The sequence below is a fragment of the Cottoperca gobio genome, chromosome 13, assembly GCF_900634415.1.
Source record: "Cottoperca gobio chromosome 13, fCotGob3.1, whole genome shotgun sequence".
NCBI classification, from domain to species: Eukaryota; Metazoa; Chordata; class Actinopteri; order Perciformes; family Bovichtidae; genus Cottoperca; species Cottoperca gobio.
The window spans coordinates 10,031,190-10,051,769 of NC_041367.1; the positions used below are offsets into that span (position 1 = coordinate 10,031,190).

The 20,580-nt window shown below is 43.5% G+C and overlaps 1 protein-coding gene across 1 annotated transcript in view; it reads left to right on the plus strand.

Annotated features, from left to right (window-relative positions):
• The first annotated feature begins 1,990 nt into the window (after window positions 1-1,990).
• The window catches only part of kmt2a (lysine (K)-specific methyltransferase 2A), a 43,494-nt gene continuing 24,904 nt past the window's right edge, over window positions 1,991-20,580 (plus strand). The window contains 10 exon segments of the mRNA XM_029447190.1: window positions 1,991-2,236; window positions 12,138-12,210; window positions 12,346-15,719; window positions 16,274-16,451; window positions 17,455-17,683; window positions 17,815-18,512; window positions 18,610-18,683; window positions 18,842-19,078; window positions 19,232-19,378; window positions 20,451-20,549. Of these exon segments, the coding sequence (XP_029303050.1) occupies window positions 1,991-2,236; window positions 12,138-12,210; window positions 12,346-15,719; window positions 16,274-16,451; window positions 17,455-17,683; window positions 17,815-18,512; window positions 18,610-18,683; window positions 18,842-19,078; window positions 19,232-19,378; window positions 20,451-20,549 (5,355 nt within the window).

Here is a 20,580-nt window from a genome sequence, read left to right on the forward strand (position 1 = left end):
CATTGTTATGTTCTCTTTTAGACATAGGACAGAGTTCAGTACATTTGCAACATACTTGTTAAATTAGTGTTTGAGTTCTTAGAGCATCACATAATATCATGAAATGGACAACAAACAGAAAAAGAGGATTTCAAAAGTCCACTTTAAATATAAATACAGATTATTTACCAGTAACTGATATTTGTGAAAGACATGTTTTAGATCAAGGTTGAGGTAAACATTTGGTTTCAAGGACAATATAAATGTCAGAATATATTATCAAAATATATTTATATTTATCAAAATGTTACTTAAGTAAAAGTACAAAATGATTAGCAGCAAATATACTTAAAGTACAAAAAGAAAAATACCAATTTCAGAATAATATTGTTAAATTATTGATAATTATGGATGTATTAATGTGTTAATATTGTTGCAACTGGAAAAGGAGGAGCTTATTTTTTGTATACTGCTGGGTAGCTTGTGAATTTCACCAAGGGATCAATAGTCTTATCTATATCCATATTAATACATCAGTTTATTTGTTTATTATATTTTGTATTATTAATTTCAAACTGCAAAATAACTAGTAAACAAAGTTATCAAATGAATGTAATGGAGAAAATAGTACAATATTTCCCTGTGAAATGTACAAAGTACAAAGTAGCAGAAAAAGGAAATAGTTGAATAAAGTTCCTCAAATGTGTACTTAAGGACAGTACTTGAGCAAATGTACATACTGTAGTTATATTCCACCACTGGTAGTGATGTCTATATGTCAGGCAATCTCAGCAACTATAAGTGAAATTCTTCAGAGCCAGAGCCCCCCTTGTACTGGATGTATTAAGTCTCACATCTTTAAGAGCTCAAACTCATTTGTTTTGGACCACATGAGCTCTCATCTTCGTGCATAGAGCTGCTCCTGGTTGTAACTTACACATGTAGTTAACATCATAAACGTTTATCTTATTGTGCATGTATATTATAACAGTAGTATACTATAATAGTAACATTTAATGATGCATTTAGTCTTCTTGCTCAAGCTTCCAAGATGGACAAGTGCAAGTCATATGTTTGTGACAATGTTGAGCAATATTATGTACAGTACAAATGTATGTGTTGATTAATTGAATATTTTTTTCTTCTTCTTTTTTATAAAAACGGACTTAACTGAGATTACACAAAGGTTTTCCTCTTGTTTTTGAAAACATTGGGACAAATGTCTGTATGTGTTTTAATCATTGTGACCTTCAATCACTTTATCTCTGTGTTATTGTCTTCGTATTGTATTTTCAAAATAAATGTTATACTGATATGGACCTATATGTCTGAAATAAAGTTAAATTAAATTATGACTTTGTGAAGTCACACCTTGATCAATGAAGCTGGGGCCCTGTCCCAAAGCCCTACCTGGAGAGCTGGCAGGTGGCTGCCTGGTGACCAGGGTACAGACCTTTTTCAGCTCCATACACTTTCAGATCAGTTTTTAAAATTTGAAAAAATCAGTTGTAAAAGTATTAAATATAGGTGGTGCTGTTGGGATTGGGGCAGCAGAGGAATGCTCTTCCCTGGGTTGCAGAATTAATTGGCCCCTGTCAATTATATTACACAGGTAACCTTTATGCTGCACACAATTTAGTTTTTTTAGGTTATAGTTTGCATTGCGTTATCTTGGAGTTTAGTTGCAAGCTTATACAAAGCTTTTCACTTTCCTTGTTTAAGAAACTACACTGGAAGCTAACGGTCTTGTTCTTGTTTGTGATTCAAGTGCGAGGCTGCTTTCCCGGGCAAAGCCCCTGAACCTGATTTGAATTCAGCCATGCAGTGTCTGAATAGGGCCGCTGAGAAAATGCATTGTCGGGGTTTCTTCAGTTCCGCCCCGCAACCTGCATAACGATGTTTCGGCCAGTGAGAGCGAAGCGCTGTGGTAGAGGTTGTTTATGTGGAGTGCTGGGTTAGGGTTCCGCCCACCGAGGTATCTCTCGCAGGGCAGACAGGCAGAGAGTGTAAAATGGCGCACAGCTGTCGGTGGCGGTTCCCCGCTCGGCCCGGAGGGAGCTGCAACTCCGGTACCGGGAGGAGAGCGGGCCGAATTAGGGTTACTGCCTCTCTGCGGAGTGTCTCTGGAGCCCACCCTAACGCAGCTGGGCTCGGACCCGGGTTTGATGCTGCACTACAGGTCTCTTCGGTTATCGGGAGCAACCTGCAGAAATTTCGGGATGTTTTGGGGGAATCGAGTGACTCGAGCAGCGGGGAGGTAAGCACAGGACAGGACAGCAGCAGCCCGATGGTATCCCGGGAGCATCGATTAGACAAATCCAGGGCACGGTTTATTTACAGAGCCCATTTCAGATGAACAGCTAACGGTTACTCTGCCCGACCATTGACCATCTTTTCCTCCTCCTAACGTTAAGTGTGGCTGTGAGCAAACTTGTCATTTCCAGGATGCTCAGTTAACTTTGAGTTGGTTGTGTGGCCTTAAACTCTACAGTAATGCGTTATAACGTTAACTGTGGTTACAAACAACACACATACCAAATGGTTATCATATTTATGGTCTCAACGGTCCTACTGGAAAGAAAGTTTTCTTCACCTCAGTGGAGTGTGAGGACAGGCTACATCCACACAGTTCGGATGAGCTGGTGCTAACGTTAGTCTGCTAGCCCGACCAAAACACTGTGGAGAAATACTGGTTGTATCTTGTTAATTACAACATAATATACAGTTAACACATAACACATATACTGGCACATTTGGTGAGCAACATACACTGTAACTAAGCTGTTAAAACTGGTTTACTAGTTAGCTACTTGACATTAGCTTGATGTGAAGCCTTCAAGGCTGAGCATGTTGCCTTCTAATTCATGTACATCAACACAGTGAAAGTTATCATCCCGTTTTAGCATTAATATTTATTTCTTACAGTGAAATATGATTTATCCGTTCGTGGATCTGTATTATAAAGACGGTTAATTGTGGTGTAATAGCGTGGGACCTTCAAGATAGCGTGTAATATGTTTGAAAACAAGACATGTCAACTTTAAGGTGGCGAGAGTCCACAATTGTGGTTTGTACCAAGCTAACGTGAACTTAGCGGCTGTCTGCTACGTAACGTTATCCAAGAAAGGTCTTTTTATTAATCACTTTACTTGTTTCCAGATTTGATTTGATGTTTTTTGCCAGATAAATAGCTTAGTATTAATAACAAGAGCTCAAAGGCTGGCTGTTTTGCAGTGAGGTGTCAACCTTCTAGCGAAGCTTGGCTAACATAGCTGATTGGTTAGCTCCAAGGCTAGCTGTCTACATCTCACAGCTAAAACTACACCATTATCATCCTGTCGTAAGCGATGTTAAAGTTGCATGTTGGCTCAGGAGGTTGCTGTGTTTACCCCTGGACAGCATATTGCTACGTAGCAGGTTAAAGCATCGTAGCCAAAGTTAGCGGAGCTCATACACAAAACTAAATCATTAACATTGCTGTTTAGTGTTAAGCTAGGACAGCTACCATGCTACGCACTACGCCACGCTAGCCATCGGGGCTATTGCTGATGCATAGGAAAATGGGAGGTGGACATGTTTTCCCCTTCTCTACACAGCCAGTACGGAGCTATTACCAAAATAATATCGGTTTTATAATGCTTGGAGAAGCCGTGTGATACACAGCCACATACTCAAAATTACTCTCTTCAGTGTTGAAGTGCCATAATAAGAGTCTATCGGCAGGGTTTTGTGTCTCATTTCGCTTCGTTTTTATCAGAGAAATGAGACTTTCTAGTGACAGTGCGCATGCAGGCTGGCTACAATAACAACGAGCCCCTTCTTGACGGACCGTGTGATGTGGGGGTGTGTTCGCCTTAGCGAACTACCATCTTCCTCCTTCATGATGAGCAGCATGCGTTCATTGCAGTGGGAGTACACTGTGTGGGGATGTTTACCACTAACTCCAGTGCTCCACAGACTGCTCATTTGGTTGAAGCACAGCCGTATTTGTTTTATTTATTTACATATATTTGATTTGGAGATTATAATAGCTCATATTATATTGTAGCAGTCAGACTTATTTCTTGATGTATTTTTTACATCTAAGTTTCATGCTATTCTGAAGTAACCTGAATTTTATTTTATTTGTGAGCAATTCACTTACTGACTGCTAGACTGACAATGACAGCAGTATAGCAATATGTTGCTTGTGTGTACACAGACTGGACCATTAAATCTATAGAATTTGACAAATAAACTTGCCTTGCCTTGAATTACATCATGGTGATTGAATTCATACAAATACATGAATTTACTTAAAATATCTGTTTAAATTGATTTTTAGGTCCCTCCTACCACAAAGACAATGGGTGAGAGTAAAACAGTTTGGGATGTTTGTATAGACAGACCTAAAATCCCAGTGCAACTTGAATTATATGAAGATTGCAGACACAGCATAGTGATTTCCTTGATTTTTACATCCATGTGTGCTTTACATCACATGATATTTCAAAGAAACATTGTTATGTGAAACATCATCTTTATAAGCAAATGGCTTATTAAGTAATTTAGGAGTCCCACCTTCCACTACTCCAGTGAATGAGAGTTTAGCAGTATTTGGGATGTGTAGAGACAGACTGGGCCATTAAATCCCCATGGAACCTGAAGCCTATGGAAGTTGTGGACACAGCATGGTGATTTCATTGAGAGACAGTGTAGTGTCTGTCTGGCCAGAGCAGGGCAGAATTGTTCAGACTCACTGCAGCCTGCTGAGCTCACAGGGCAACCCTGAACAGAGCGCCAGCCGGACACTTGGCCGCCCCTCCTTCCTCCATCCAGGGAGAAAGACCCAAATCCACTTCAGACAAACACAACCCCGTCTGAGAGGCAGACCAACTTTTCTTCTGACAGCTGCCACTTTGGAATGGATTACTAAGCCTATTGGGCTGACTCAAAAGGGTGCTTGTCGGCTGTTGCTGTCCAAATGAAGGCATTTGTTAGCTTTTGTATGTGTGTAGGGAATTAATTTTCTTGATCCGGCCAAATTGCTGTTGCTTATTTTGGTGCCAAGTTCAGTCCATATAGATATTTTTTTTTTTATAAATGTGTGACCTCATCACACCCACCATTACAACCTCAACTCCAACCATCACTGTCCACCCAATGAGACTTTGCGTCATTTTCTCTTTTTGTTCTTGGTCCATTATATGGTGCCTTCTGCTGCATCCATTCCACTCACAGATTATTACCAATGTTTAATCATTCATACAAAAGTGCAGCTGAATAGATGTATCAACCCAAATGTCTCTGTGCTTCACTGGTTTGAGAGAAATAGTGTGTTTGAGCGGAAGGGGCTTCAGTCCAGCAGGTGTTTGGCCTATTTAAATGGAAGACCCCCCCCCATCCTTTTCCCCCACCCGCTTACCCATCCCCGAGACAGCGTGTGGATTGGAGCAGGAAGCTTTGTGTCTGCTTTTATTCTAGCTCTCACAAAGTGCGGGCGGCTGAAAGAGCACAGGCAGGGATATCAAAGAGTGCGGGGCGACCCCCCTCTTCCCTACGGGACAACGCTGGGAGGAGAATTAGTCACAGACCCTCCCATCCATGGCTTTATTCTGCTACAGCAGAATGCTTTAGGAGTTGCCTGACTGAGAGAAAGGCGGCAATTGTGTTGTCTTTCTTACTCTTTGTGTATGTGTGTGTGTGTATGGTGTTAGGGGTAGGGGTGTCTCTCAGACTTTATGCCCCTTATTGCACTCAGGAGTAGGCGTGTCTTCTTTGTCTTTATTTTGATTAGAACTTCAATTCAAGCTGCCTGCTTGGGTGGGTAGGAGGGGGTGTGTGTCTATGGGTGCCTGCCAACATGTGTGAGTGTTTGTGAGTTTGTGTGTGTGTGTGTGTGTGTGTGTGTGTGTGTGTGTGTGTGAGAATGAGAGAGACTCCGTAAGCACGTGCCAATCAGCCTGTTTGTCTTTGTCCGTTGACTGTCCTCGTCTCCTTACGTGCCAGGTGTAGGAAGAGGAGTCATCTTCCCCGGGAAAGTGTTTGTTTTGGTCTGTGTGTTGTCGAGCAAATGTGAAACAGTTGGACTTAGTGTTGGGACACTTGAAAAAACAAATGTCCACCTTTTGCTTGGGGCTGACAGGGGTCACAAAGCAGTGCCACTGTGTAATTCACTCTGGTGGAGGAAACAAGATGTTCTAATCAGTGACTAAGACTGGATCTTTAACTTAAATTCCCTTTAGTATTACTCATATTTGCTGTTTTGTATATTAGTAGTATCTGTTAGAGTGATTATTGGATTTCCTCTGTGACCTTTTTAAGAGATTTGTCATGAGTGTCATATAAGAGTATGAGCTCATCACCAATTTACATTCCAGGAAGTGATGATGCATCGTGTCTTTACAGTAAATCTAAGAGGAAAGCTTCCTGGAGTGTGTCAAGAAAATGTTGTTTCCAGACTAGTAGGGACTCCATAAGATGTCTTCTTTAACATCAAACTGACTGACGGGATCCTAACCTGAAAACTCAACACATCTATTTTATATCCCTCCCGTTAGTCTGAGTCACATTCCCGTCCTCTTTTTTTCTCCTCATTACTTGTTCTGATGTTTTCCTGTCTCAAAGTGGATAACTTCTGACTTTAAACTCAACTTAGCCTACATCTTTTTGTTGTACTTTGATGTCAAATTTCCTCACAGTGGTTCATTTTTGTTGTGTTTGGATGTTGGATGTCTTAGGGGCTGTGATAAATGGATATGCAGATCCCACTGTTCTGATTGCATAAAACAAGTAAACTGCATTTTGTTCTCAGATTTTAGGCATTGATGATGTGTTTTTTATACTATGACAGTTTTTCCTAAATTTAGATCGCAATATATCACTATTGCAATATATTGAATCGTAGCCCCCATATACGTATCGTATCGCCAGATTCTTGCCAATACACAGCTAGTTGTGAAGTAGATTTATGAATTTAAGCGTATTGAAAAGTTGCACTCAGTGTATCGTGCAGTTAATAAGAGTGCAATATGTATTGTAGGCGTCTGTGGGGCGGTTTGGATGTGGGTGAGACACGTGTCGCATAACTGCGGTGCCTGGGTTTCCAATCCAACTCAAAACATTTTTCACATTATGTTGTGTCTATCCCAGTCATTTATGTTGGCCCTAGCGCCTTGTTTCCACACAGTTTTGTGTCTGTAACTCTGTATAGTATACGGAGTGCACCCCCTAGTTCTTAACGCAAGGAAATGCATGTCTTTACGTTTGGATAGAAACTCCACCGCAGAGATAGGGCGAAAGATGATTTTGTGTGTTTTGCGCTGCCCAGTGCTATTGAATATGCGCCTGGAGCATTACAGAGACAATAACGGGACCAATAATGCACAAGGACAAATCCATGAATGTATATGACTGTAATAATGAACTCTTCCACTTTTTTAAATCTTTGGTTTAGGTGGTGTAGGCCATGCTAACCATATATTTTAGCAAAATAACTCACAATGTATTAAGCTAGCTGTTTACTAGTTTCTTTTTAATTCTACATTTACAAAATGTGACTGTCAACATAGTCACCCAACTGATTTAAATGAAATAGCTTGTTAGCCAATTTCATTGGAAGTTAGCATTAAATGCTTCTGACTTCAAACTCAGAAGTTTAAAGTCCTGTGGCATACAGTGCAAACTGTCTGTCCAGAACTTTGCTGCAAAAAATCTAACGTTTCAAAATTTCAGACCAAAGAAAATGATTGAAGGGGGAGTTTCTCTATATACCTATAGGATACTTAGACAGAGCTATGTGGAGCCGATGCTTAAGACTAAAATAACCATTTTTAGGGAGTATGAACTATGTTCATAATCACATACATAATTGTCAAATCAATGCCGGAAAAACTTGTTTGATTAAATGGTATGGGTTGAAATAGCTCACTGTATTGTAACACATCAATGTGATACCACTTGCAGCACACAGTTGGTGATATAGTAGCAACTTCCGTTTAACAACTGTGTGAGAAGTAGGTGTTGCTGAGTTTAAAAAAAATAAATGTTAATGTACAACATAGCAAGTGGATTAGTATAATAAGAAATACTACTGTGACTGTGATTCTGCTGATGATGATTGCACGAAGTAGTAAAAGTCAAACTGCTCCTTTAAAGGACAATACAATGTTACAAAGTTTTAATGTGAAACCGCCTTGGGAAGTGTTGACAATGCCAGCGAGATTAGCTATTGTTACAAAAAAGTATAAAGTTTAAATAATGATAGATGTAGTCAGTTTGGCACATTTAAGTGTGGGTTTGTCAGAAACATTGCAGTGAGGATATTGATTTTATTACCCACCCCGCATAGCGTGATAAATGCTATGTAGATTGAAATAAAATTACATTATATCTTCTTATGAACAATTTAGCAACTGGTACTCAATTATTGTTGTGGTTCGTTCAGTACCTAGAGAAGTGGTAATGCAGTTGAAAACTGGATTTAAAAACCTATAATATAATCGATCAGAACCTGAATAGTCTACCTTAATCATAACGCATGGTTAAGGTTAAGCAACTGAAATTCCTTAGGTAAGTTTAGGGAAAGTTTGTTACTTTTCACAAATGTTAGCAGCAGCTTCTACTTTTAGACCGGAGGTGAACCTAGGTCCAGCCTTTGTACGCCCATCCGCCTCCGAACCTACACACCATTACTTATCGCTGTGCTTTCTGAACAGCCCACTACTTCCTTATTGTTGCCAGTGAATGTACAGTAAATAGCTTTTGCAAATTAGCTGCATATAATGATAATTTGTTGGTGAAATGGTCTGCTAATCAAGATAAGAGTTTTTGTTTATGAACTTGTTCTTTTATCCACTTCTGTTATTTTGTCTGATTTTAATCCTCCCAATTCCACAAATATATGGGCTTTATGTGATTACAGCTTTTATGAGCACCTGCAGGCTAGAGATGTATGCACACTCTCTAGCATAGGTGGTTAAAATTAATCAATCTTAGTCTGGTATTCCATAAGCGAGTAATTTACATTGAAGATGCATTTCAGAAAACCATTTGTTAAACAAGAAATAACTTTTATAGGTCAAACACTGGTTTATACCCTGCCTGGGAAACTGGTCCCTGATCTGCAGTCCAGTAAATGTTGTCTTGAAAGGCAGTAAAAAGTCCCGTTAGCTTTCTCAGAGTGCAAAAGCGCCGTCAAAATGATATAGAGATGCATACCACAAACCAAATTCACATCCGTTTCATAACTTTTAGGGACAGTCCCGAGCACACCCCAAAAATGATAATGTTGCTTCTACAATGATTCAGATTGGTTTACTTATCTCCATCTTTTAGTGATTTATATCAAGTAATTCATGCATGAACCAGTTACATGAGATGTGACAGACCAGCAGGAGGTAAAACTGCTCAGGTTTTCATGGTGAGACTGACAGCAAAAGCCAGCAAAGATGAAGAAGAACATGAACAGTTCTTGTACACTCCTCGGCTGATGAAATAGAAAGGAGAAAAGAGAAATTCAGAAACCGTTACCCCCCTGCATGTTGCAAGGCAAGGTAGTACATGAACCATACCTTGCTAGTCTACTACAGTGTTTGTTTACTTCTTGAAGTTACCTCCCTGTGCCTGCCCTACTATTGAGCTCATGGTGAGCCTGGTGTTTCACATGCTGCTGCTCTTTGCTCAGCAGCCAGTGGGCGGGAAGCGAGCGAGCGAGCAATGAGTGACTGACTGAATATGTGTTTGGGAGCATGGCAGAGAAGGAAAGGGTAGGCTTGTCGTGTGTGGGAGGCCTGTTTAGATTGGGATTTGGCAAGCTTCTGCACGAGCATGTTGAAACCCCAAACCCCTTTCATCCACAGTGCTCCCAAGAGACGACTGCGCTCCCTCTGTTGTTGATGGTGCATGTGGTCAAGATGCTGCTTCCTTGTCTCTTTTTTCTCTCCTCTTCACCCTCCTCCACAGCCCTCCTCCTTTCCTCACTCATGTTTGCTTGCTTGCCTCGCCTGTGCTCCCCTCCCCCGCATCCTCACTCCTATGTTCTGCTTGTTTAAATCTTGTTTACGGGCAGGGTGTGCGTGTGTTTTTTTCTCTCTCCAAGCATGTGTAGCGGACAGAATCAGGAGGTACATGTGCGCATGTATGAGTGTGCGTGCACATGAACCTGTGCAGTCTGCTCAATGCGTGTTGTGATGTCATTGACTTCTACTCGCACTATCACAGCGAGTCAGAGCCGGCCGTTGGTACTCCGCCCCCCTCCGCTCTGCATCAACACCAACCGAGAGCAGCAGCTTGCTCAGAGAGGAGAGGATGCAGATATTATAGTGGGGAGAGGGGAAGAGGAGAGAGACTGAAATTGGAGAGAGAAGTGTAAGGACACGAGGAGTGGAGGATGCTCAGATCAGTATTTCCAGCCAGAATAAACAGCAGTATGGACTGTCTGTTATTGTTGTTTGTTTATATGTAGAACAGATGAAAGAGACAGTTTTGTTGACCACATTAGTGGTTTTAATATGTATTCATTAGATTCCACGGGAAGTGTGTTTCAGACACATTTAGGTATCAATTATTCACATTGCAATGTGTATAATTCTTTGCTGGTGCAAATCAGTGTGCATGTGCGCACACTTGCGTAGACTACACTTTGGATAGCAGCTGCTCTACAAACTGGGCCAATGAGACCTCAACTGCATCCCTACACGCTGCTATAAATAAACATGATGAAATGACATGCTCACCTCCACTCTTAAACACACACACTGATTGCAAGAAGTAGTGGCACAGATCAGGGTACTGAAGATGTTAATCATCCTCCAGTGGTTTCTCTGTTGCACATCTCAAGGCTTTACTGAGGCATGAGAGGAAGGATTGATGTATAGTCTCTGTACATATTACTTTGACAGTTGCATCCATCATTTTTCTTGAACCACCACCATCGCAATTAAGAAAGAATGTAGTCAGTAATTTAATAAGTGAAATGTCAAGTGTAACTTGTGATGTATTTGCTTACATTTGTTTCTGGAGAATAGTATGTTTTTGTTGTGCAAGAACATGGCACTTCATTGATTATGCAGCCTGTTTAATCTGCCAGGTGAGGTCCCCATATTAGATCATGATTTGTGGTTTTTGACGTATTCTAAGGAAATAACATCTAAGTTTGTATTCATACAGAGACACATTTAGGAGGAAAACTTAAAACTCCATGTGTTTCAGTTGAAGAATGGATGGGTAGGTGAAAAAAGGTTGAACTGTCAAAACATAGAATATTATAGTATAATATCTTTCCAACTATTTGATGAATGAACTGGATGACATTTTATAGACCTCTGTGGTGCCTGGAGGATGACACCTAATGTCTTTGGAGATGCACTTTAATTTAATGAAACAGTTACATGCTTAACATGTGTGTTTCCATCCAAGAGTAGACTTGTTAACATGTTTGATTGTTCGAATTCAGCTAAAAGCATGTCTGAGTGTAAGTGCTTCAGAGGCTGTCAAATCTGAGACCAAGTTTAACCAAGGCTGAGGATGTACAGTTGAGTCTGATAAGCTCCATCTGAGATGTTCACTTTACATAGGATAAACCCTTTAGACTTAGGCAACAGCAGTGCCTTTCCTCTTGTGCCATCCACAAGCCACACATTTCTTTTCTCACTAGTGGAAAGCACATAAGCTGATGTGTAATGAGCATTAAAGCCTCACAAGGCTGCTCACATGGTTATAGAATATAGGTCTTTCTCTTTACTCTGGCTGTCTTTCAAGCTGTCTATGTATGACCAACCACCATAGTGTTTTACTGTTGGTCACTCAGTGAGCAGGAACTCAACGTTAGTCACCCAGTCAGATTTGGTTGTTTGCAATTCAAACTCTCTGTTGTGGTTTGAGCCTTCTTCAACTGCAGGCATGTCATCCCCAAAGCCAGAGAAACATGAGAGCACCAGAGTAAGCCAGCAGGCGAAAGTGAGATTCAGGACATCATTATAGCCTATAGTCTGGTATTCATCTGAGTCTGACTTCAAAAATGTCTCAAGTGTTGCACATCTAGGTCAACTGACAATTATGTGCCATGATGGATGCTGTAAATTTGACCTATAAACCAACATTGCTTATTCACTGTATTTTAGGAAAATTGTATGGTCACAAAACACTCATAAGTTTCCTTTTTCTTTTCTTTTTTGTAGGAAGAAGCATTTGGAGGATTTGGACTGGTGGCTGAGCAGAACAGAATACAGAGCCCTTCAACAACCCCTTCAGGTAAAGTAACTCCCTACTGATCTATCAGGGGCCTTGTTGTTGTCTCGAGATGCCTATGCCTGTACAGGTTATCTATATATTTCATGCTAACTATATGGTATGCTAACTATGTTTTCTTCTCTCTTTTTTTATCAGCGGGCCCACCCATACAGGAGAAGAAGCCTAGAGGCCGTCCCCCACGGGCCTTGACTGCCCAGAAAGCTGCTGCAAGTCTACCTTCCCCCTCCTCCCTTCCCTCCCCAACACATGCGAAACCTGAGGGCCCTGAAAGGCCAGCTGAGAAGGTGAAAAGGCTGCCTGGGAGGCCACCTGGCACTGGGGAAAAGAGAAGAGGTCGACCCCCATCTTCAAGTAGCAAGAAAGCTTGGAGTACATGCAGCCATGCAGCAGGGGAGGACAGTAGGCAGTCTGGGTCTGAGTTCGGCATGGACACAGAGGAAGACAAGGACAGAAAGGGCGCCAAGACGCCACTGGGCTCTGCTCAGCCACATGACACAGAGGCAAAGCTTCCCAAAGGTGGACGGGGTGATTCCAAAGTTACCAACCTGAAGAGGCTAAGAGCAACTAAACTCGCCCCTCTCAAGTCACGGCTAAAGACTTTGCCTGGTGTACCCAGACGCAGACGTGGGCGACCGCCCTCAGCTGAGCGTCTCAAAGCTGAGGCGGCAGCTGCTGCTGCACAGCTGTCTACCTCCATTGAATGTGAGGATGGGAAACATAAGGCCTTTAGGGTTAGAGGGGGGGATAGAGGCACAGAACCACACACACCTCAGGAGCCCATGCTGAGGAATGTGGATGATGCTGAGGACCAGGACTCTTCCAATCCACCTGACTCCCCGTCTCCCTCCAAGCCAGGCAAGACAGTGGGCCTCAGAAAAAGCCCTCGCCATAGAAAGCCTGTCAGGATTGTCCCCTCTTCTAAACGCACTGATGCAACCATCGCTAAACAGCTACTGCAGCGCGCTAAGAAGGGAGCGCAGAAGCGTCTGGAGAAAGAAGCTGTAACCATCGGGGGTAGTGGGGCAAGAGCCATTGACACTGGCATCAGAAAGACCCAACTGAAGAACATCAGGCAGTTCATTATGCCTGTGGTCAGCACTGTCTCCCTTCGCATCATCAAAACCCCCAAGCGCTTCATTGACGATCAGGGCAGCTTTGGAACCCCGCCACCCCAAATGAAGATAGCCCGGATAGAAACAACCGCCTCATCTGTATCCACATCTGCCCAACCCACCTCCACCACCTCTTCTTCCCCGTCTCCTGCACTGGTCTCCTCTACAACTGCTGCTACTAGCACTGGCACCACTGCTCTGGTTGATTCCCTCCCCCCTCCTCCACCTCCTGCCCCTATCCCCACTGTTCCATCAGCAGCTGCCAGTCTGCTCAACAGCAACACCAACAACGCCGCCAATGGGCGATTTAGCAGTAGTGCGGCGTCTTGCGGCTCAAGTGCTGTGTCGCAGCACTCCTCCCAGCTCTCCTCTGCAGAGTCTTCCAGGTCCAGCAGCCCCAGTCTGGATGACTCATCATGCGACTCCCAGGCTTCTGAGGCCACACAGGCTTTGTCAGAGCCAGAGGATCACTCTCCGTCCTCGCAGGGAGAGAGGGAAGCCAACCTGGTACACAGCTCACGGCCTCCCTCTCCTCCCTCCGAGCCAGAGCCAGAGCACGTGTTGGCAGAGAGAAGTCGGCAAGGCCGTAGAGGACAGTTGGTCGGTCGGGCAGGTCAGAGTCAGAGGGTGAGAGAGACTCTCACCACTGGGGCTAAAAAACCTATCATCAGCCCACCAACAGGAGTGCTGATGTCCTCCTCTACACTTGTAAATTCCCAGCAAGCTTCATCCACAGCCTCCTCCTCTTCTTCGCCTCCCCCTCCCCCTCTCCTCACCCCTCCACAGCCTCCCCAGTCAGCTTCCTCCAATACAGCTGCTATCAGTGACCACCACTCGCAGTCCCCCTGGATGACTCACCCCATCCCTCCATTCCTGTCTGGATCGTCAGTGCTGTCCAGCTTGTCAGATAAACGAAGCCGCTCAATTCTGAGAGAACCCACCTTCCGCTGGACGTCCCTGTCCCACCCTGAACAGCAGTACTTTTCCTCAGCTAAATATGCCAAGGAGGGCCTCATCCGCAAGCCCATATTTGACAATTTCCGTCCTCCACCACTCACAGCCGAAGACGTGGGGCTCTTGCCCCAAAGTGTTAGTGGAGCAGGGGGAGCTGCTCCAGTGGTGTTCCCTGCACAAGGTAGCGGAGCAGGAACAGGGACTCGTTTATTTGCACCTCATCACCCACACACCCACCACCAACATCCCTCGTCATCCCGCTTTGATGCACCACAGCAGAAGCGCAGCCCGCTGCTTCGTGCTCCACGGTTTACACCCAGCGAGGCCCACTCTCGGATTTTTGAGTCTGTTACGTTGCAGTCATCTTCTGGAAGCAGCCCTGGCTCTCTCTCCCCACACCAGACGTCCTCTAGCTCCAGCAGAACCTCGCGGCGCAGGAGACGAATGGTATCGGGAACACCACGTGGCCAGCCACGGTCTCCTTCCCACTCCATGACCAGACGCAGCAGCCAAATGGGAGGCCCGATATCTATGGGGAAAGGCTCCTCTGAGATGTCTGTGCTGACAGGCTCTGTCTCCTGTAGTAACCCCAGCTCTTTGCCAGCGGTTTCTGCAAGTCCACTAGCCACTAGTGCCTTAACTCCTCCTCCTTTCAGCACCTTCTCCACCATATCCATGGGTCTGGCCCCACAAGGGACACCTGATAGCAGGAGAGGGGCTGCTGGAAACCCACCTCCTTTGTCAACTACATCATCCACTTCTTCCCCACTTTTCCCTCTCTTTCCTTCCAGTGCCCAGGACACAGGCCGAGGAGCTGGGAAAGGAGGTAAAGAAAAAAGCTTGTCGGCTCCCCAGGAACCTGCTCCAAAGGAAAAAGAAAGGGATTCTGAGAAAAACCGAGAGAAAGAAAAAGAAAATAAGAGGGAAGGGAGGAAGGATTTGGAGAAAAGAAGTAAGGTTTCTACACCAGATGGCTCCCCCAATGCACCTTCCAGCCTGTTTACTGTCGATGGGAGGGACTCTGAAGATGCTCTTTTATATATTGCTCCAAAAAAGGCTCCAGGGAGAAAAAAATCAACGTCAGTTGACATGGTTTCTGACACTGCTTCCTCAGAGGTGCGTGTGCCCCATTCCATTGTTCCCATGTCTATTGCTAAAGGACGTCTATCTAAGAAAGGCAGACCCTCTGAGAAAGGAGCAGAGATGGAGGATGTTGAAAAGGAGAAAGAGAAACAAAGTGCTCCTAGCCAGCAGACAGCTAGCCTTCCAGGGCAGCCAGGCAGACAGCAGCTCCCTGTCTCCTCTCTTGGATCAATGTTGGCACAAGCAGAGAAACAGCCTGTGACCGACAAGCGGGTAGTTGGACTACTGAAGAAGGCCAAAGCCCAGCTCTTCGAGATAAAGAAGAGTAAGCTGAAGCCTGCTGAGCAGATGAAGGGACAGGTCAGTTTTTCTGTTCATGTCTTACTGTCATAGTTATTGTTTCTCCTCATCAAAGCTTCTCTGTTTCTCACATTCTTATCATAATGCCACAAGCAAGTGAATTTTACATGAAGCTATGAATATTTGCTATAAATACAAATCTGTGTTTGCATCATAGGAAAGTCCCTCAGAGGGTGTTACTCAAGGGGAATTCTGTAGCCTCATACATTATGCAGAAAGCAGCACTGGCTATGCTTTTGAAAGTATTTTCCAGAATATACTCCCCTGTTCTTCTACTGTTTATCTAAACATTAGATGATTATAGGCAGTCATTGCACATGTTCAAGAAAATAAATATTCATCATCCTCATCATTATTGATTAAGAGTTTCAATTGGTTTTGTCAAACATTCACAACAAATGAAATGAACCCCCTAAGGACATAAACAGCATCCTTTCATGTCAGCTTGTTGCATTGTACATTTGTGGTGGTGTATGTTTGTCTGTGTATTTGTTATTATTATAAAGCATGCTCTTCAAATATCTGTCTTTGTGGTGATGTGTGCTTGTGAGCAGGGTCAAGAGAGTGACTCGTCAGAGGCCTCAGTCCGAGGTCCACGCATCAAGCATGTATGTCGTCGTGCAGCTGTGGCTCTTGGCCGTAATCGGGCCGTGTTCCCTGACGACATGCCCACACTTAGTGCCTTGCCCTGGGAGGAGAGAGAGAAGATCCTATCTTCCATGGGGAATGATGGTGAGGCACATTTAATTTACCCCTCCTTTGACCTGCATGTGGATTACAACCTTTTGGCTGTCACACTTACACTTGGCTTTTAACCTAACAATTGTAATGATGGTACAGGAAAAAGCTCTATAAGAATCAACAAAAATTCATAAAACTTGAAAAGCTAACTACACATTATCAGGATTATCACTTTACGCAACATTGGGGATTTGGCAGGGTGATGTGTTTACAGGTTCAATGTAAAGCAGGCTGATTGATTTTCAGAACAGTCTGAGTTGAGCGTTTGTTATTTATGACACAACATCTGTGAGTCCTGAAAACGTTCTGCAGCATGCAGTGATGATGGAATAATCACAAGAGCAGAGAAATCCAGTCATTAATGAGAGCACAAGTACACAGTGAAGTGGTGATGGAGCGTGTAGAGTTTGGCTTTCCCCCGTTCCTGTTATTTTGACTGCTTTCATGCCATGTTGGAACATGTTAATTACTGTGAGGCCAGAGACTCTGATGTCAGTGACATATCCATAGCTCAATCTGAGCACATCTGTGTTTCAGACAAGCTCTTGAACATCTCACATTATATTATGTGTGACATAGTAGATGTATTATTGATGTATTTTTAAATTAAATGCTTCTTTCCATTGATACTCGCAGCCATGGACTACTGTTCACACAGATGATAAAAAAAACATAAAAGCCTAGTTTTTGTCTAGCTAAATTTAGATTTAAAATTTGAGCTGTCCATTGAGCAACAGAAACAGTGTCCTAGAACAGATTGTTGAAAATATGAAGAGCTATATTTTAGGGAAACATATGTCTTATATAATGTTTACATTTGTTAAGTTATTGTCTGAAGCAGTTCAGTTTTTTCTCTCCAATATTGTAAAATTGTGATGCTTATATGTATTTTTTCTGAAAAGGTCCAAAAATGTAAACCTTAGTGAGTCAAGTAAATCCTTTACTACTGTGTGTCAGTAATGATGCTCCATCTGTGATCTATCTCTTCTTACAGACAAGTCATCAGTAGCAGGCTCCGAGGAAGCAGAGCCTCAGTCCCCTCCTATAAAGCCACGGGAGACACGACAGAAAGCCGTTCAAGAAGCTCCTCCCAAGAAGGGGCGTCGGTCGCGACGCTGTGGCCAATGCTCAGGCTGCCAAGTTCCAGAAGATTGCGGTGTCTGTACTAACTGTCTCGACAAGCCTAAATTTGGAGGACGAAATATTAAAAAGCAATGCTGCAAGTGAGTATTAGTTGAAGAGCTGTTTGTCACAATAAACTATTGTTATTGTTAAGCAAGTGTTTTCATAACAAATTCAACCTTCATGGAATTCTTTAGAAATTAAAGGTTGAATTGTGTCACACTGTCTACAGGATGAGGAAATGTCAGAACTTGCAGTGGATGCCCTCAAAGATGTTTCTTCAGAAGCAAGGGAAAGGCAAGAAAGACAAGAAAAAGAACAAGTTGTCTGAGAAGAAGGAGGTTCTCAATCCGGTAAAAGGACCGATCTCAGAGTCTGGCCATAAACCCCCTCCTGCGCCACCAAAAGAGGAGCCTCTCCGCAAAAAGAGTGAAACTCCTCCACTCAAGTTGGGAGAGGAGAAGTCAAGACTGCAGCCGTCGTCAAAGCAATCATCTCCAGCTCTCGCTTCTTCCCCTGCCCCAGTCGACCCCCCTCAGGCGCCCACCACAGTCACAGCCCAGACTCAGTCTCCAGCCCCGACACCAGATGCCAAACCACCCTCAGTCACGAGCAGCGTCATCAGTAAGAAGGGACACAAACCACAGCAGTCAGTACCAACCTCTTCCTCCTCTTCCTCGTCATCCTCCTCTTCCACTTCATCATCTTCTTCATCCTCATCATCTTCCTCCCCGTCATCGTCAGCCCAGAATTCCCCCTCCCAGTCTACGCAATCTCATCAACCGTCACAACAGCAGCAACGGCCTCTCTCCAGTCAGGCACCTTCAAAAAAAGAAGCTCCACCCAAGATTCCTCTGAGCGAGCCCAAGAAGAAACCCCAGCAGCACTCATCACAACCGCAGAGCTCAACTACAACCATTTCAGATACAGGTAACTTCTATGTCCTGTATTAAAGTTATAAAAAAAGATATAGTTTATACTTAACTCTATTCTTATTTGAATGTTATGTCCTGTCTCTTTTTCATAGTTGAATCCAAACAGTTGAAGAAGCCATCTTCTCGCTCTGTTCCTCCATCTCCTAAACAGAGACCAAAAGACAAGGTAAGAAGTAATCACTGTATGAGCTTTATTCAATTACTTTAGTTTTTTTTTAATCTCTTCATAAAAAACAAAACAACTTTGAATGCTCTATGTATAAATCGTTTGTAATTTCTGATATTCACACTCCTCTATCTCTCTCCTCTGATAACCACGAGCAGCCGCTGACCAGTAAACCCCCCAGCAGCAGTACTTTAAACTGGCTAAGCACTCCCTCGACTAGGGGCCAGGCGAAGTCCAGAGCGCCCTGCGACGGAGTGCATCGTATCAGAGTGGATTTCAAGAGGGACCATGATGTGGAGAAGGTGTGGGAGGCTGGCGGTCTCAGCCTGCTCACCTCTGTGCCTGTCACGCCCCGGGTGCTCTGCTTCTTATGTGCAAGCAGTGGAAATGTTGAGGTAAAAATAACTGTCATTGTCTTGAAAATGTTCAAGATAAATTTCCTGACATAACAATGAGTAAACCTATATTCTGACGGTCTCTGTCCCACCCCGCCCCCCCCCCCCACCTTTCTCTATATGTTGTTTCTCTCTCTTTCTCTGTATCTATAGTTTGTCTTCTGCCAGGTATGCTGTGAACCGTTCCATCTCTTTTGCCTGGGGGAGTCAGAGCGCCCTCTCCAGGAGCAGTTTGAGAACTGGTGTTGTCGACGATGCAGGTTCTGCCAGGCCTGTGGACGCCAGCACCAGAAAACTAAAGTAAGCCCTTCAGTTCAGTTCTGTTCATTTTAAAGTTGTACATAAAAGAAGCTTAGTGTGGAGTGACAGTGTGTAAAGCTGGAGAATCTTCCCTAGAAAGAAATCCGTTAGCCTTGCCAGCAGACAGCACTTAATCAGCCTCTTGGATTCCTGCTACGATTTTATTATTTAAATACTGTGTAAAATGTGCATGGTGTGAGATGATCTTCAAAATCCTTCTTAAAGGTACCCTGTGGAGTTTTATAGTTTCTGTTTACAGCCAGCATTCCTCACCAAGCATTTTCACAAATTTTGTCCTTGAGATCTAACAAACGTGTTGAGTGCATTTCCTTCCTCAAAAAATACCTTCGCAAAATTTGTTTAAAGCATTGTTTCATTGTTTACATCCATGCTTACTTGATACCACTCTTCTTCTTCCCTGCCCTGCTGGTACATTTCTGTGTTTCTCGGCACAATACCGCCACCTGCAGATCAGTGAATTAGTGTGAAACCATTGGCAGGATTGTGTATTGTGTCACCTGCATGCAGATGCAAGTGCACCCTCGTGCAAGTGGACAAGAACAAACAACACGAATGAACCACACTTAAAATAATATTGCTCCATAGCGCTACTAGTGGCCAAAAACTCCACAAGGCACCTTTAATGCACCTTAAACTTTAATCACAGTTTCATTGCCAAAGAGATGGAGAGAAAGTCTTATCAAACAGTTGTTAACTTGTCCATGGCTCTTCGTTTGCAAATGGAAAATATAAATGCGGTGTGTGTGTGTGGTCCAGTGATCCGTGAAGCTCACTTATGAATGTGCCCATCAATAAACTGTAGTAGTTAAATCTCTGCATAACATTGTAGATACACTGATCCTCTTTTGAAAACACTGTAATGTTGCATCTAACTCAAAACACCGCTGATTGGCTGGGGTGAATGCCACCATTACAAGTCACAAGCAGGTGACATATTTGTATCTAATTTCCTATGAACAGAACTGTGTTGGTTGTTATGCATAGACATTTTTATGTTGCCTCATTTGCTATTTCAATAATCCCATCTCACATGTGGCCTCTGTCACTGTAGCAGCAGCTGCTAGAGTGTGATAAGTGCCGTAACAGCTATCACCCGGAGTGCCTCGGTCCCAACCACCCTACCAGACCCACCAAGAAGAAAAGAGTCTGGGTATGCATACACAACACTCTTCCTTTAGGCT